Raw genomic sequence first — 17,130 nt, forward strand, 5'->3', positions numbered from 1 at the left:
CTAGCCGGCGAAGCCCGCATCCCACAAGCTAATAAAAAAAAAGCTATCTGGAATGGCATGATTGAAATCAAGAGCTCACAGTGGGTAATTGGATCCAGAGCTACATCTCTGGAATCTGTGGGTACAGTGTCACGGAACATTTTTCAGAGAAGTCCTTGGCCAAAACGTCAGATTGTGGTCCTCAACAAAGAAATACTGAGTAGCAGTGCTAGAAAAATGGTTGCCACTGGAGGCTTGGTGCAAGAAATTTATTTTGAGCAGGGCGACATGACTCACTGTCCATTATTTAATCTTCTCCTGTTACAGCAAAAGGTAATCCGTTACTTCCCAACAGAGCGGGGCCAACAGGTAGTGCATGGACCAATCACCCTGACCCTGACAACACAGAAGATAACGCAGACTCATGTGGAGCGGATGATTGGGCTGCAATATCGAGATCAGAGCCTGAAGCGAACAATCATTCACTTGCAGTTTACATCATGGCCTGAGCTGTAAGTTGGCTATTTGTTTTTTCATGCTTTAAACATACGATTAACATATAGAGTATCTAGAATGAGCTAAGTGTGGCAGGGGGGTGGGAACCAGAGCAGGAGGACAGCAAGTGAAATAAATGAGGGGGAACTAGTAAATAAGGCCAGTAAGACTGAGAGGAAGAGCAGGCAGGGAGATGTTGCGGAGCACAGTGGGACTGGTGGTCTGAAGTGCATTTGTTTCAATGCGAAAAGTATAACAGGTAAGGCAGATGAACTTAGAGCTTGGATTAGTACTTGGAACTATGATGTTGTTGCTATTACAGAGACTTGGTTGAGGGAAGGACAGGATTGGCAGCTAAATGTTCCAGGATTTAGAAGTTTCAGGCGGGATAGAGGGGGATGTAAAAGGGGTGGGGGCGTTGCATTACTTGTTAAGGTGAATATCATAGCTGTACTGCGGGAGGACACCTCGGAGGGGTCGTGCAGCCAGGCAATATGGGTGCAGCTCAGGAATAGGAAGGGTGCAGTCACGATGTTGGGGGTTTTCTACAGGCCTCCCAACAGCCAGCAGGAGGTACAGGAGCAGATATGTAGAAAGATGTTGGAAAGATGTAAAGGTAACAGGGTTGTAGTGGTGGGTGATTTTAACTTCCCCTATATTGACTGGGACTCACAGTGCTCGGGGCTTGGATGGGGCAGAATTTGTAAGGAGCATCCAGGAGGGCTTCTTGAAACAATATGTAGATAGTCCAACTAGGGATGGGGCCATACTGGACCTGGTATTGGGGAATGAGCCCGGCCAGGTGGTTGAAGTTTCAGTATGGGAGCATTTTGGGAACAGTGACCATAATTCCATAAGTTTTAAGGTACTTGTGGATAAGAGTAGTCCTCGGGTGAAGGTGCTAAATTGGGGGAAGGAAAATTATAACAATATTAGGTAGGAACTGAAGAATTTAGATTGGGGGCGGCTGTTTGAGGGTAAATGAACATCTGACATGTGGGAGTCTTTCAGACGTCAGTTGATTAGACTCCAGGACCAGCATATTCCTGTGAGGAAGAAGGATAGGTTTGGCAAGTTTCGGGAACCTTGGATAACGCGGGATATTGTGAGCCTAGTCAAAAAGAAAAAGGAAGCATTCGTAAGGGCTGGAAGGCTAGGAACAGATGAATCCCTTGAATATAAAGACAGTAGAAAGGAACTTAAGCAAGGAGTCAGGAGGGCTAAAAGGGGTAATGAAAAGTCATTGGCAAACAGGAGTAAGGAAAATCCCAAGGCTTTTTATACGTATATAAAGAGCAAGAGGGTAACCAGGGAAAGGGTTGGCCCACTCAAGGACAGAGAAGGGAATCTACGTGTGGAGCCAGAGGAAATGGGCGAGGTACTTAATGAGTACTTTGCATCAGTATTTACCAAAGATAAAGACTTGGTGGATGATGAGCCTAGGGAAGGGAGTGTAGATAGTCTCAGTCATCTCATTATCAAAAAGGAGGAGGTGTTGGGTGTCTTGCAAAGCATTGAGGTAGATAAGTCCCCAGGACCTGATGGGATCTACCCCAGAATACTGAGGGAGGCAAGGGAAGAAATTGCTGGAGCCTTGACATAAATCTTTGCATCCTCATTGGCTACAGGTGAGGTCCCAGAGGACTGGAGAATAGCCAATGTTGTGCCTTTGTTTAAGAAGGGTAGCAAGGATAATCCAGGAAATTATAGGCCGGTGTGCCTTACGTCAGTGGTAGGGAAATTATTAGAGAGGATTTTTCGGGACAGGATTTACTCCCATTTGGAAACAAATGAACTTATTAGCGAGAGGCAGCATGGTTTTGTGAAGGGGAGGTCGTGTCTCACTAATTTGATTGAGTTTTTTGAGGAAGTGACAAAGATGATTGATGAAGGAAGGGCAGTGGATGTTATCTATATGGACTTCAGTAAAGCCTTTGACCAGGTCCCTCATGGCAAACTGGAACAAAAGGTGAAGTCACACGGGATCAGAGGTGAGCTGGCAAGGTGGATATAGAACTGGCTCAGTCATAGAAGACAGAGGGTAGCAGTGGAAGGGTGCTTTTCTGAATGGAGGGATGTTACTAGTGGTCTTCAGAGATCAGTGCTGGGACCTTTGCTGTTTGTAGTATATATAAATGATTTGGATGAAAATGTAGCTGGTCTGATTAGTACGTTTGCGGACGACATAAAGGTTGGTGGAGTTGCGGATAGTGTTGAGGATTGTCAGAGGATACAGCAGGATATAGATCGGTTGGAGACTTGGGCGGAGAAATGGCAGATGGAGTTTAATCTGGACAAATGTGAGGTAATGCATTTTGGAAGGTCCAATGCAGGTGGGAAGTATACAATAAATGGCAGAACCCTTAGGAGTATTGACAGGCAGAGAGATCTGGGCGTACAGGTCCACAGGTCACTGAAAGTGGCAACGCAGGTGGATAAGGTAGTCAAGAAGGCATACGGCATGCTTGCCTTCATCGGTCGGGGCATAGAGTATAAGAATTGGCAAGTCATGCTGCAGCTGTACAGAACTTTAGTTAGGCCACACTTAGAATATTGCATGCAATTCTGGTCGCCACACTACCAGAAGGACGTGGAGGCTTTGGAGAGGGTACAGAAGAGGTTTACCAGGATGTTGCCTGGTCTGGAGGGCATTAGCTATGAGGAGAGGTTGGATAAACTGGGATTGTTTTCACTGGAACGACGGAGGTGGAGGGGCGACATGATAGAGGTTTACAAAGTTATGAGCGGCATGGACAGAGTGGAATAGTCAGAAGCTTTTTCCCAGGGTGGAAGAGTCAGTTACTAGGGGACATAGGTTTAAGGTGAGGGGCAAAGTTTAGAGGGGATGTGCAAGGCAAGTTCTTTACACAGAGGGTGGTGAGTGCCTGGAACTTGCTGCTGGGGGAGGTGGTGGAAGCAGGTACGACAGCGACGTTTAAGAGGCATCTTGACAAATACATGAATAGGATGTGAATAGAGGGATACGGTCCCCGGAAGTGCAGAAGGTTTTAGTTTAGGCATGCATCAAGATCGGCGCAGGCTTGGAGGGCCGAATGGCCTGTTCCTGTACTGTACTGTTCTTTGTTCTAAGTCTGCTACACCATGCAGACAGGGCAAGTCCCAGGTTTGATTCCCAGTCAGTGGTTACTTGTTTGCTGCAGTTGTCCACATCATCTCTCCCTTCCTGAGCTATTATTGGAAAATCAAGCAGCTTTTGATCATATACTGCTGGAAAATATGCACTTGGGGATGCCAGATTTAGCTGTGCTACAGTACCTACAGCCAAATGGACTGCCAGTGCTCACTATCATGGCTTGGAACTTGGGTAATATACTGGAGGGCTGCTGGCATCAATGGAATTGGGCCTCGCCTACATTGTACCATTTTTTGATACAGTAAATTGAGTTGTAACATGCTACACTGGTTTGTTAACTTATTGAGGGCTTTTTTATGTTTCTGATGCATATTTTGAATAAAATATCTGAATTTAAAGTAGAGATAATAACTTGAAATTGTTTTAATTTTCTCTGTAGGGGTTTGCCAGACAGTAAAAGTAACTTGCTGCGTTTTATTCAGGAGGTACATGGACACTATCTGCACCAGCGTCCACTTCATACACCCATCGTTGTCCACTGCAGGTAACTCTGTTTTCTGACCTTTTAGAGGCAGAGAATGACTGTGTGGAATATTATGTTAAGGAATTTCAAGTGCCTCAGCTTAATTTTTTTCAAATTGACAAGCCATGATGAATCCTTGGGTTTTGCTGCATAGATGGAGCCCATTCAGCCTGTAGATTCTTTGCCAGTTCTCTGAAAGAATGGTCAAGTTAATCCTATTTCCCTACCTTTTTAAAATAGTTTGGCACACGAAGGAAGTTGAAAAAAGACCGAAATCAGTTAATCAGAAGGCTAGGTGCCAAACTTGGATTTTTGTAAAACAAAGGAAAGTCTGAAACAGAGTAAGAAGTTCTACCATGTTGAGGCATTACCATCACTGAATGCTGTGCAATCAACATCCTGGAGGTCATCAATGGCCAGAAACTTAACTGGAGTAACCATATAAATACTGTGTTTACAAGAGCATGTCAGAGACTAGGAATTCTGGAACGAGTAACTTCCCTTCTGACTCTACGAAGCCTTTCCACCATCTTCAAGACACAAGTGAGGAGTGTGATGGAGTGCCTGGATCAGTGCAACTCCCAACAACTCAAAAAGCTTGACATCATCCAGGACAAAGCAGTCCACTTGGTGCCCCATCCACCACCTTAAACATTAACTCCCTCCACCACTGGTACATGCCTTTACCATTGTGTATTATCTACAAGATGCACTGCAGCAACTTGCCAGCGCTCGTCTGACAGCACCTTCCAGACCTGCGACCTCTACCACCTAGAAGAACAGACACATGAAAACATCACCACCTGCAAGTTGCGCACCATCCTCCTGACTTGGAACTATATCACTGTTCCTTCACTATCGTTGAGTCAAAGTCCTGGAACTCCCTGGAACTGTAGCAGTTCAAGAACGCAGCTCACCGCCACCTTCTCAAGGGCAGTTAGGGATGGGCAATAAATGTTGGCCTTGCCAGTGACTCTCATCCCATGAATGCATAAAAAACGGTTTGCGTAAACTTAGTTTGTATTCCTGTGAGTTTAAAAGGTTGAGGGGTGATCTAATTGAGGTGTTTAAAATGGTAGAATTTGCTGGAATAGATACAAAGAGAAACTATTTCCTCTGATAAAGGAACCCAGAACTAGAGGGCATGATCTTAAAATTAGAGCTCGGCCATTTAGGAGTAAAATCTGGTAGCACACTCTTACCAAAAGAATAATGGAAATCACTCCCCCAAAAAGCTGTGGATTAAAATTTTGAAGAGCTAAGATCAATTTTTGTTGGGTATGGGTATCAAAGAATGTGTCACAAGGGCAAGGAAATTAAATTGAGATAGAGATCGTATAATTAGATGGCTTGAGGGGGCTGCCTGAAATATGGAGGTCCACAATACTCCCAGATACTGTGGATAATTGGATGGGCAGTCTGTGCGGTTAGACTTGTCCTGATAGCTGGAATTCTTCTCATTTGGTTCCAGTTAACCCCACAAGCCAATGCCTCAACAGCCATGAAAGCCCTAACTGAACAGGCAACTGAAAACTACTCCAATGTGTTGTGCAATTTTGATTAAACTCCACCCATGCCCCTGCATCCACTTTGGATATGGGTCCGAGGATCTCTCAACCTTGGCTGGACCTATGTCTGTGTCCCCTGCATGGAGAAAGGGTGCATTCCACATTAGGCAAATAAAAATTTGTAGTTGGGTGTAGTTGTCTTAGACCTTTAAATGTGGTACTGTCTTTCCATGTGTTTCAGACAACTGAGTCACCAAAAATAAGTGTTGGTCTGATATTGATTCTTTCAGCTCCGGAGTTAGAAGAACTGGTGCTTTCTGTCTTGTCTATGCAGCTGTACAGGAAGTGGAGGCTGGTAATGGGATCCCTGATGTGTCTCAGATTGTGCGGAAAATGAGACAGCAGAGGAAGCACATGCTTCAAGACAAGGTGAGGTGGTGAGGAGCATTTTCCTGTGACTCAAGCATCCTGAGGGGAGAATACAAAAGTGTTTCATGTTGTGTCAAAAAATGAAATGTCTTCTCTTGAACATCTAAAGTTAAAGGAGAATGCTACATATTGGAGAGTTTGTTACACCTACATCTAGATTGTGACCTTTTATAAAGTCCCCGTTCCTTTATTTTATCTCCACACCCTTCCCCCTCATTTTCCCCTTTTTTCCATTCCTCTTAAGGAGTTGACTCTTGCTGAATTGCAGTAGCCTTCTGATATCTTGCCCAAGTAGCCATTCCTTTGAGAGCCTTACCATCACCATCAAGTTAACTCAGCATAAAACAGAGATCATGTCTGGGATCTAGTGATCCGTATGACTTAGTATTACACCCGTTGGAAACACTACCTTCTGACTTTACTCAAGCTGTTCGGATGCTGTTGTAGTGACAGCCAAAAGAAAGTGTCATCAGCAGAACAGTAACCTTTCCACTATGAAAGGTGGCATTCCAGGGAACTGAGGTTGAAGATATGATTGCAAATCACGTGCATATTTTGATTTTCCAAGCTCGCAAGACAAAACCATAAACTAAGATTTTGCAAGTAATTGATTTGGAACTAGTATATACTAGAGATGTAATTTGTTAGATGTAGAACTAGCTAATCACAACATCCAAGACTCAAGATCCTAGCATATTTTGCTTTGTCCTTGTTGCATACTTGTTAAACAGATGAAGATCCATGGTTTGATTCCTGGTCTATACTAAGTTCGCTGATTGCTGACTGGTACATGGAATAGAGCTATAATATTGGTCTTAGTGCTCTGAGCTCTGAAACTAGGAATGGCAATTTGGGCAAGATGTCAGTGGGCTGTTGATGTGTATTTACCTGTATGCAACAGTGTTGTGCCTTCAGGGATGGTGGAAATGAATTGTAAGGGCATATGCTGCAGATATGGTGAGCTAAGTTAAATATTGGGAAGTTCCTAATTTTCTCATTTTTAGTGATGTTTATTCCTTCCAGTTTTTGGGTGGATTCCCAATGTGTAAGTTACCAGCTTTGGGAAAATATATGTGTGACCACTTCAAATGGCAGTGTTCAGAATTTTCAGATCAGGTGTAGCCTTAGTGTTGTAACTACAAACTCTGGAGGCCCAAAACTTCTCTAGTGTGAAGGTTTTTTTCTGATGTTCCAACACTCCAGCCAGCTTAGTGCCATAATCACTTCATGACTAAACTGTTGCAAACTCAATCTCCTCGAAATCAGCTGGAGGCTTAACTCATTATTTTTGAGGGCTTTCATCACTTTGAAAGAGTGACACCAACCTTGCCAAAATACCCCAATCCACAGCATGTATTTTTGTCCTTATCGGACTTGTATGTCATTTGTAAAATGTGTCTAGGTGTAATTTATTTGCCAAAAATATTCATTATGCATGTCACACCCTGCAAATTATATCAATTTCTCATATTAGAAAAATGCAACCCTTGGAGACAGCTGCTTTTATGATGTACATTGTCTTTTATGGTTTGTAGCTCCACCTGAAGTTCTGCTATGAAGCCATCCTCAATCATGTGGAGCTGGTTCTACTGAGGCATGGAGTTATCACTAGCTTTTCCAGCAAAGCAACGAGCAGTTCATCTCAAAAGGTACGCAAGTATACTTGAATTTATAGTGCTTTACTGTGTTGTTGAAACTACTACAGTGGCAACTTGCATTTATATATTGTCTTTAACAACCTATGTTTATAAAGCGCCTTTGACGTAATTAAAATATTCCAAGGCATTTTACAGGAGCATTGTAAAACAAAATGACTGAGTCACATAAGGAGATATTGGATCAGATGACCAAAAGCTTGATCAAAGCTAACTAGGTTTTAAGAAGCCTCTTAAAGGAGGAAAGCGAGGTAGAGAAACGGAGGGGTGTAGGGAGGAATTCCAGACCTTAGGGTCTAGACAGCTGAAAGCATGGCTACCAATGGTAATGCAGTAAAATATCCCAAGGTACTTAACAGGTATGTTCGCAAACAAATTTTGCACTGAACTACATAAGCTATTAGGATGGGGGGCAAAAAGCTTGATCAGAAGTAGGTTTGGAGGAGCGTCAAAAGGAAAGATTGGCAGAGAAGGTAAGAGAGGAAATTTCAGAGCTTAAGGGACTCGGCAACTGAAGGCATGGCTGGTAACATGGAGCATTGAAAATCTGGGATGTGCAAGAGGCCAGAATTGGAGCAGTGCAGTGTTCTCGGTGGGGGTGGGGGGTTTTAGGGCTGAAGGAGGTTATCAAGGTGGGCGGAGGGATAAATTTTAACACACAAAAATGAGTGGGTTGGCACCTGGTCAGATAGAATTTTAAAAATCTGAAACTTGATCCCAACCTACCTCGGACTGCTCACTTCAAGCTTTAATAGAGGAGGGCCAAGGGACAATTAACCACCCCACTTCCAGTAGGTAGTTTGGCAATTTAACTATTTTAATAAACCTGACAGTCTATGATTTAACCTGCTTTGCAGATTTAATAGTGGCTGGCTGGGTTTCTTAGGCCTTGGGGAAACCTGGCAGTTGAAGGGAGGCAAAGACAGCTTTCTGAGAAGTTAATTCTATTACAGCACTGCTTGTAGGCCAGGAGGATTGCTTTCTCAGCACCCCCAAAAGCACCTTCCTCACCATTTTCTCCTCCGCCTTCCCAATGGAAAGAACCCGGGGTCAGGGATTGGACCGCAGTACTGTGAATCCAATCTGCCTGCTCCGCAGTCCTCCACCCAACTGAAAGCTGAGTCTGTGAATCAGGCTGACTTCTGGGCAGTGAACTTTTCAAGGGCAAAAGAGACAGCCTGTGGAGTTAAAACTGTATGGCATGTTAGGGGAACTCAGGCTTCCAAGTTTCCCATCTGAATCTCTGCCCCCATCCCATTAATATCCAGGGCAGGGTGGGGTGGGGCTATGGAGGGATTGGAAACCAAAGATGAGAATTTTAAGATTAAGGCTTTGATGGCCCAGGAGCTAACGTAGGTTAACGAACACAGGAGCGATGGTTCGACTGGTAGCACACTCATCTCTGGGTTTGAAGTTGGAGGGTTCAAGCTCTGCTCCAGGGCTAGAGTTCATATTGTAGGCAGGCACGTTAATGCAGTACAAAAGGAGTGTTGCAATATAAGAAGGTCTTACCTTCGGATAAGACAGTAAATCAAGACGGTCTGCCTACAAAAGGTTTCGATGCCAAACAGGAAGGTAGTCCAGTATCCCAGCCAATATTCATCTTTCAATCCACATCACCAGAGGGGATTAACTGGTTATTTTTGCTCTTCTATATTTTCCCCTCTTGTTCTTTTTTCAAATGCATAGTCATATGTAGTCTTCCTGCTCTCTCTCCTTTAAGTTACACTACCTGCAGCACTTACATTCATTTCCTGAATCTTAAAACTGAACTCTATACATCCTCTCTTTTCCTCCCACAATCTTCAGGTTTCTTAAACCCAAGTTTGGTGTCACCGAATCACTGCTTTCTGTTTTGCCTCCCTCTAATCTTAATTTAGTGGTCAGCATTGTAGATCATCAGGGCTTCTGTGGGGGAAAGATCATAACATTGTGTGTATGTGAAGAGTGCATTTGTTCAATTAAAAAGTGGGCTGTTTTCTTTGTAGTTCATTCAAGTTTCTTTTCTGCCTTGCAGGTTTATACCCGCCAGGAATCTCAGGATTTGGTACTTGGAGGCGATTTGCCAATTAGTTCCATCCAAGCCACCATTGCAAAGCTCAGCATCAAGACGCCCACTGGGATCATGGGAGACAGCAAACGGAACTCGCTGCCTTCAATTGACCCAAGTTTTGATATGTGGTCTGATTCTCAGACCTCTACCTTACCACTATCTACTGATCTGCAACAGCAAGACCTCCTGGCTACGGTTACCAGTGCAGTGACAGAACCGACTGCACCGTCTCAGATGACCCCATCAAGTCGATCATTGACCATAGAAACAAACAATGTGAGCTCGGATAGTTGTGATTCAACCCAAGAGCTAGATAAAATGAAAGTGAGCCTAGGGAATCACCCAGTCGCTTCTCAACCAGCTGCCACCAACCACTCAGCAAGCGCAGACAACAAGGTCACTTCACTGGATCTTTTGGCATCCTTGACCGCAGAGGCCTTCACCCTGGACACTAATCCCCGGAACAGGCAGAAAATCAGTAAACACAACTTTCTGCAGCCCCAGGATGGCCAGGGCCTTCAGGCCACACACACCGGCGAAGACCCCCTGAGCCTCCTGGATCCGCTTTGGACTTTAAACAAAACGTGATCAATTGGTCTGAGAAAAGCTTCTCCCGGGCTGATGGACCACAGTCCTTGGGATTTGGAGGATGCTTTTTTTTTGAAGAAGGGCAGGGTAATTAAAAAACTTGATCAGCCTTCGTTTGAAAGTCTGCACAATAGGGACAGAGTAAAATTAACTGCAAGCTAGTTGCATGTAAACTGGAAAGAGCCCTGCCCAGTCCTTTACCATAACCATGTTCTGAATGTACAAAGATTAGGAATTGCCAGTTCCTTTCAAACCTAGTATTGGCACAGATGTTAGTGAATTCTTGCTTACATGCTTGTATTTAAACCACTGCTTCCTCCCTTGGGGTCAAAATCTATTTCCAAATGTCAACATTTTTGCCTGGTCCATTGACCCGGGAGGAGAGGTTTGGTATGTTGAGACTCACTCCTGCTGAGGATGTGCTTCAGAAATCCCACCCAGAAATTTTTAAAAATTCATAAAAGGTAATAACCTGGAAAGTTTGCATGTCCTCCTTTTTGGCCTTTGAAGGTTGTTCCTCCTTTGTGCTATTCCCGGTGTTTGTGTAGTCTCTGTTTGGACCATAGCCCTAATGTAGATGCACTTTGACATCTTTGCCCATTATCCCCTGGATTTGGTCCTTGGTGATGCAGGTCTCTTTTCAAGCATCATACATATTGAGTCTTCATGCTTCATGTCCTCCCCATTACTTGGAAGGGTTGCTTTCTCTACAGTGCCAGTAGACACTCTCTTCCAGTAGATCGTCAATGACTGGATTTATTTAGGGGGTTTGTTAGATGACACAGTTTCATTTATTTTCCTCTAATTTTCTCAAATACTGTTCCTGAAAGCACTGACCCGTACTCTGATGTGGTTTATAGATACAGGCCATCCTACAGTACCTTGCCCAATTTGTATCCTTCCTATGTTGAGTCTAGATGGCAAGTGTCTGTGGTCTGCTTAACTGAGGGGGGTCGGGTGGGACTGTTTCTGCTGGAGTGGTGCCTCCCAAACAAACGGACAGTTTTATACCCCCTTCGTGTTACTGGGTCAGCAATTGCGCTGCTTCCTACTGTCGCCAGGTCTACCCCATTTATACACCAAGGCAGAATTGCCAATTGTGGATTAACTGATCAAAGGCCAGAAACAATTTTAGCTCAACTCCATATGCACTACTAGTGCTAAGTCACGATTCTGTTTTGAAAATCTACCAGAGGCATTCCCCGATAATGGGTAGCGATCCATGCTGACCAGCAACGTCAGAATTCAGTGTTGACTTGTGTAGGTGGTCGAAGGGATCAGCTGTTACAGATGAGTAGAATATTTGTTCCAACACCATTGGAAAGTACACAATCTTCCAATGCCCAGGCGGGTAATGTGTCTTTTCGCAGATAATTGTTTAATAGCGATGTTTGTCGCTGCCAGGGGTCTCTTGTAGCTCCAACTCCCAAAGCCTCAGCCTCAGTTCCACTTTCAGGATTTGTGTCAACAGGTCACTCAATCACGGTGCCACTGCCAAGCTTGCATACACTGCTAGTCCAGGGATTGCTGAGCATTTGTCGATCCTGCCACCCATGTAAGGAGGCTCACTGACTGCTGAGCTTCTACTCTTTTGTTCTTTTTTAACCCACCAAAATATGGTAGATGCATTACAGTGCCAGTTAGTATGGAATGCTGCTTAAATGTAGTGCAGCTATCTTTCTCATTGGAAACAAATTTATTTCTATCGTTTAAAAAAATAACATCCAGTGTATTGTGCTACAAAAATTCTATGAATTTAAAGTGAGAATAGCGGCCAGAGTTTTAAAATGCAACATTGAGTGTCATTAGGAAGTCTGGAGTAATGCACATGAATGGGTTACACTTGTCAGAAGCCTGGTACGTTGCTCTGTCCATAACTGGAACTGAGAGTTGGCTATCAGCTGAGAAGGGAGGAGGAAGAGTTTTGTAGGGAGATGGGCAAATGTGGTTTGGGTAGTTGTTTAGCACTTGGATGCTGTTAAACATCATTTCATTTGGCAGCAGAGCTTGTACATAACTGCTTCCACTGCCCCAAACAATGAATTTATGGGGTTATCCAAAACTAGAACAGCAGATGGCAGTGTGTGAGCACAGCTTTCATCCTCCCCTTTTGATGGACATTAAAACCTTTTTTCAAGAAGTTACATTTACAACAATTTTAAGATTTGTTTTTTTCTTCCTCTTTGGACCATTGTGCACTATCTCAGACTTAATACAGTGGACAGGCTCTTTATGGTCTCAGTTCTACCTCTGTCACAGGTTTGTATATTCTGTCATATCCATCATCCCATCCCAACTTGTGCCTCCCTGTTGGAATAGTGCAGGGACTGTGGGGATCCTGCCTCAGTGAAGAGACGTGTCGGCCACATGTAACACTGCTTTACCTTGGTGATTACAGACTTTTACTGTATTGGTGAGTTTCTGCTTGTGTGATCACTGTTCTAGTAGACAAATAGCAGTACCCCAGACCCTATACAATTGCAGTGCAAACGTTGAAACAAACTAAATTTGTGTTAATAATTTCATAGGTGAAAACTGGAAGGGGAATGGATAGTAATCAGAGTACCTTACCTTTGGCCAATGTCCCATTTAAATGTGGACAGCAAACTTTTTGATTTGTAAAAAGCATTGCAGAAATAAAATATTGAAAATCGCATTTTGTACACCAACACCCAGATCTCTAGAATTTGGTTTAAAAATGAAAAAAAAAAATTATCTCGCACCTCAAGAAAATGACCCAAAGAGTTTGGTCTACAATGAATTACACTGCAAAATGTACTGAAACAAAAACAGAAAACGCTGATACACTCCGCAGGTCAGCCAGCATCCATGGAGAGAAGAGTCTGAAATATTAACTTCTCTGATCTCTGTACAGATACTGTCTGGTGTTTATTGTTTCAGATTTCAAGGATCTGCAGCTTTTAAATTTTTAATCTGCAGTTTCTGTGGCCAAATTAGCCATGTTGTGCATTATATAAATTCCATTTAATCATATCACAAGCAAATCCTAACTACAGAGAATTACAGCAGGAGGCAGGTGCAATAAATTTGAGTCACACTGTTTTATCGGTTGGACTAGAAATATTGTTGCAAAGACCTAAATCAGTAGCTTAATAATGTGCAATTCTTTATAAAATCAAAGCAAGTTGAGCTTACTGTTTTCAGTGCCTGCATTGGTCCATACCATGAGCCTCAGGGCTGTGGAAAGTTTAAATCCGCGCGCAGTGATTTGTATCCCTCTCAACTTGCTGATATTAACAGATCTTAATTTTCTGATTTCACCAGTAAGCCTGTGCCAAGAACGGCTTGTTCCAAACCTCCTGGCCTATGAAGTTCATGCAAGAGCAACTCCTGAGTCAGACATACAAGGGCAAATAGGATTGAATACCTAGAAATGAAGGACCAGATTCCCAGACCTCTCAGCTATCTGCTCAGTCAGTGCATTCCCCAGTCGCGCCCCCCCCGCCCCCAACTACCCCAAACTTCATCTTTTTCATTTTTCTAAACTAGTCTCATGTAATTGAAATATTTTAACAGCCAAAGATTTCAGGTACCAAGTTTGCCCAGCTTTTCAGTAAAATGGCACTTTTATTTCAGAAGTGCTTTGTCTTTCAAAAACTGCCAAACTACTGAAAGAGCAAAGGATCGTGATGTCTTAAATAGGCTTTTCCAACTCCGCAACCGAGTTAAACTCTTATGGACGGTAGAGTCTGAGAGAGGGGGATGGGGAGAAGAAACCTACACTGCTATCTGTAGCTGAGTATAGAACCAACCTTGGAACAACACTGTGACAAGATTGCCAGACTGCAGACTGACCGAAATTGATTCTGGTCTTTTACTTTCCATCCTGTTAGCCCTCAATTAGCCTCGAGAGAGAACTCAGGAGGGGATCACAATCATAGAACAGATTGAAAAACCGTTATACTAGTATGTATGAGGTTAAGGAAGGAGGAGAAGTTGCCTTATTGGATTGTCTACGTTCATATCTCAGATGGGACACAATAATCTAGATGTTGATTTTTGTTTTTATTGCCTTGTTTCAATGAGTAAAGAGAACTGTGGGAGATTATAATTCTATGGGATGAACTGACTTGATGACTGCAAGTGATTTACAAATGGAATTTCTTTTGTGTCTAAGGATGGCGCAGTGGTTAGCACCGCAGCCTCACAGCTCCAGCAACCCAGGTTCAGTTCTGGGTACTGCCTGTGCAGAGTTTGCAAGTTCTCCCTATGACCGCGTGGGTTTATTCTGGGTGCTCCGGTTTCCTCCCACAGCCAAAGACTTGCAGGTTGATAGGTAAATTGGCCATTGTAAATTGCCCTTAGTATAGGTAGGAGAATTGAGGGAAGGTGGGGATGTGGTAGGGAATATGGGATTGATGTAGGATTAGTATAAATGGGTGGTTGATGGTCGGCACAGACTCGGCCTGAAAGGTCTGTTTCAGTGCTGTAGCTCTCTATTACTCTAAAGGCTCCTTATGCATTCTATCTGGAATGGTTGAGTTGCAATGAAGTCTGATGGTGGTTGAGGGGAGAGCTTGGAGAGGCGGTGAACTGAGCCCTTTTCAAGTGTGAACAAACATCCTCAGGGCAATTAGAGATTTTGTCCTTTTGAAATGAGGTTGCATCTGCAGAGAATATTTTCAACTATAACCTGAATGGACGCAGGTCTGTTATTAGTGGTAGCACTGGGAATAATCTGATGTATCGTGCAAGAAGTGTTTTAGTGCAGCATCTAACATTTAGATCGTCAAAATTTTCCTTTAGGGAGTTGGTATGGATGCAGTAAAGCCTCGTTTTAAAACACAACAGATAAAGGTCTTTTCCTATGGGGCTGATGGCTTCATTTGGGGACAGTACACTTGTGTCTTTAAATTAATCGGCGAGTATGTTAAAATGACATTGGATGCAAGAATATTGGATGCAATTGAATTGTGCTAACTGGTTATGCAATGTGATTACAACATTGCTTCCAACTCAATTTGTGCCAAGGATAAATGTTAATTCCAACTGTCTAAAACAGTCTGGGAGTGAGTGATGGGGAGAAGAAACCTACAGTGCTGTTTGCAACTAAGTATAGAACCTACTCTGGAACCACACTATCTTGAGATTGCTGAACTGCAGACTGACAGAAATTGATTCTGGCCATATACTTTCCTCCTTCCCCCTGTTAGCCCTCAATTAGCCTCTGCATCTGGAGAACAATCAGAAGGGGAGCACAATAATGGGAAGCCCCTGACATTTCACCCTCTTTTCCCCAAAACTTGAAAATCTGTTTTATGTTTCTTGAAACATGCCATTATTTTGTTGGCAAACAATTAGAATTCGATCTCATTTTCAAAGATTGGAGGAAAAGCTGCAAATTTGGATGAGTCAATTTGCACTAACTGCTGGCCTGATTTCAGTAGCTTAGATCCAAGTTTCAGTTCAGTGAGATTGGTGCCTGGCCAGACCAGTCAAGCCCAGTCCTCTTCGCATCTTAGTGAATTTTAGGTCTTTTGTGGGTGCACAGTTCCAAATGTTGGAATGGATGTTGTAGGGAGGAAGCTCACACCCTAACCCTGAATCTGAAGACCAAACTGTTCTTTTATTATTTTTAAATTGCTCTTCAACCTTGCAAACTTTGTCATTATGGATCGTGCACCTCAGCTCTATGCAAAGAAACCTGCATCATTACGCAGAGAATTACTAACAAATCGGAGGAAGCTTTATTTTAATTTTAGTTTGTAAAAGATATTGCTCTGCTATCCTGAAAATGTGTTTCCAATCCTTTGTTTACAGTTCTTAACTATTTTCCTTTAATCCTAGTTCTTTTGTACACAGTAATGCTCATTACCTTTTGAAGTCTGGAATTCTGTGTAATCAGCACAACGATGAGTGGCAGTTGTGTGATTCACTGTCTTAGTTTAGCATATTGTGAATGGGGATGGGGTGGAGTGGTTAGGTCTTTAATGAGTGATCAATCTCTTGCATGTGTACATTGTCCAGTAACCAACACTAAATTTCAATGGTACATTCCACTGTAATATAATTGTACTATAAATAACTATTTGATTACCTTGTGTCTGTTTATTTCGACCACACATGCATACACAAACCAGAAGCCCCTGTGTTGCTGACAGGCAGCCATGGACACTTTCTGGCCTCTTCATTTGTGAATATCAGCAATTTTGAAGAGCACTGCACCCTAACGCCAATCCTGACAGCTAAATCTTTGCAGTTTCTAGCAGTGATTGTTTGGGTTATTATATAATTCAGTCTGTCATTTATAGTGCTTCTGTTGCTGGCTTTACTGAGAACAGCTAACTTAATTGTGTATCAAACCTGATACCTGGTCTATGGTGCTTTAGAAGGTAGCTTGGGCCATGTATTAGGTTACAGAAGTGTATTGACTATCTCAGCTCTCTGTCCACCCTAGATTTGAACTGGTGTAGCATCTGTTGTCTTTGTAGTGGTCATCTAATGCCTTTACCCTGATGTGCAGTGTCTACAAGGTGAGTGTGCGAGATCACAAGAAATAGGAGCAGCAGTAGACCATATGGCCCATTGAGCCTGCTACACCATTCAATACGATAATGGCTGATCTTGGGATTCAATTCCATTTTCTTGCCCGCTCCCCATATCCCTTGATTCCCTGCGAGACCAAAAACCTATGTATCCAAGCCTTAAATGTATTCAATGATGGAGCATCCACAACCACCTTGGTAGAGAATTCCAAAGCTTCACAACCCTTTGAATGAAGTAATTTTTCCTCGTCTCAGTCCTGAATGATTGACCCCTTATCCTGAGACTGTGGTTCCAGTCTT

General features: G+C 43.1%; 1 protein-coding gene across 1 annotated transcript in view; it reads left to right on the forward strand.

Moving 5' to 3' along the window:
- The window catches only part of ptpn23a (protein tyrosine phosphatase, non-receptor type 23, a), a 123,739-nt gene extending 107,358 nt beyond the window's left edge, over positions 1-16,381 (forward strand). Inside the window, exons 21-25 of the mRNA XM_068031443.1 lie at positions 307-491; positions 4,008-4,112; positions 5,890-6,028; positions 7,564-7,677; positions 9,701-16,381. Of these exons, the coding sequence (XP_067887544.1) occupies positions 307-491; positions 4,008-4,112; positions 5,890-6,028; positions 7,564-7,677; positions 9,701-10,324 (1,167 nt within the window). The 3' untranslated portion in view covers positions 10,325-16,381. The remainder of the gene's footprint in view (positions 1-306; positions 492-4,007; positions 4,113-5,889; positions 6,029-7,563; positions 7,678-9,700) is intronic.
- Positions 16,382-17,130: the final 749 nt, after the last annotated feature.

The sequence above is a fragment of the Heterodontus francisci genome, chromosome 5 (genome assembly GCF_036365525.1).
Source record: "Heterodontus francisci isolate sHetFra1 chromosome 5, sHetFra1.hap1, whole genome shotgun sequence".
NCBI classification, from domain to species: Eukaryota; Metazoa; Chordata; class Chondrichthyes; order Heterodontiformes; family Heterodontidae; genus Heterodontus; species Heterodontus francisci.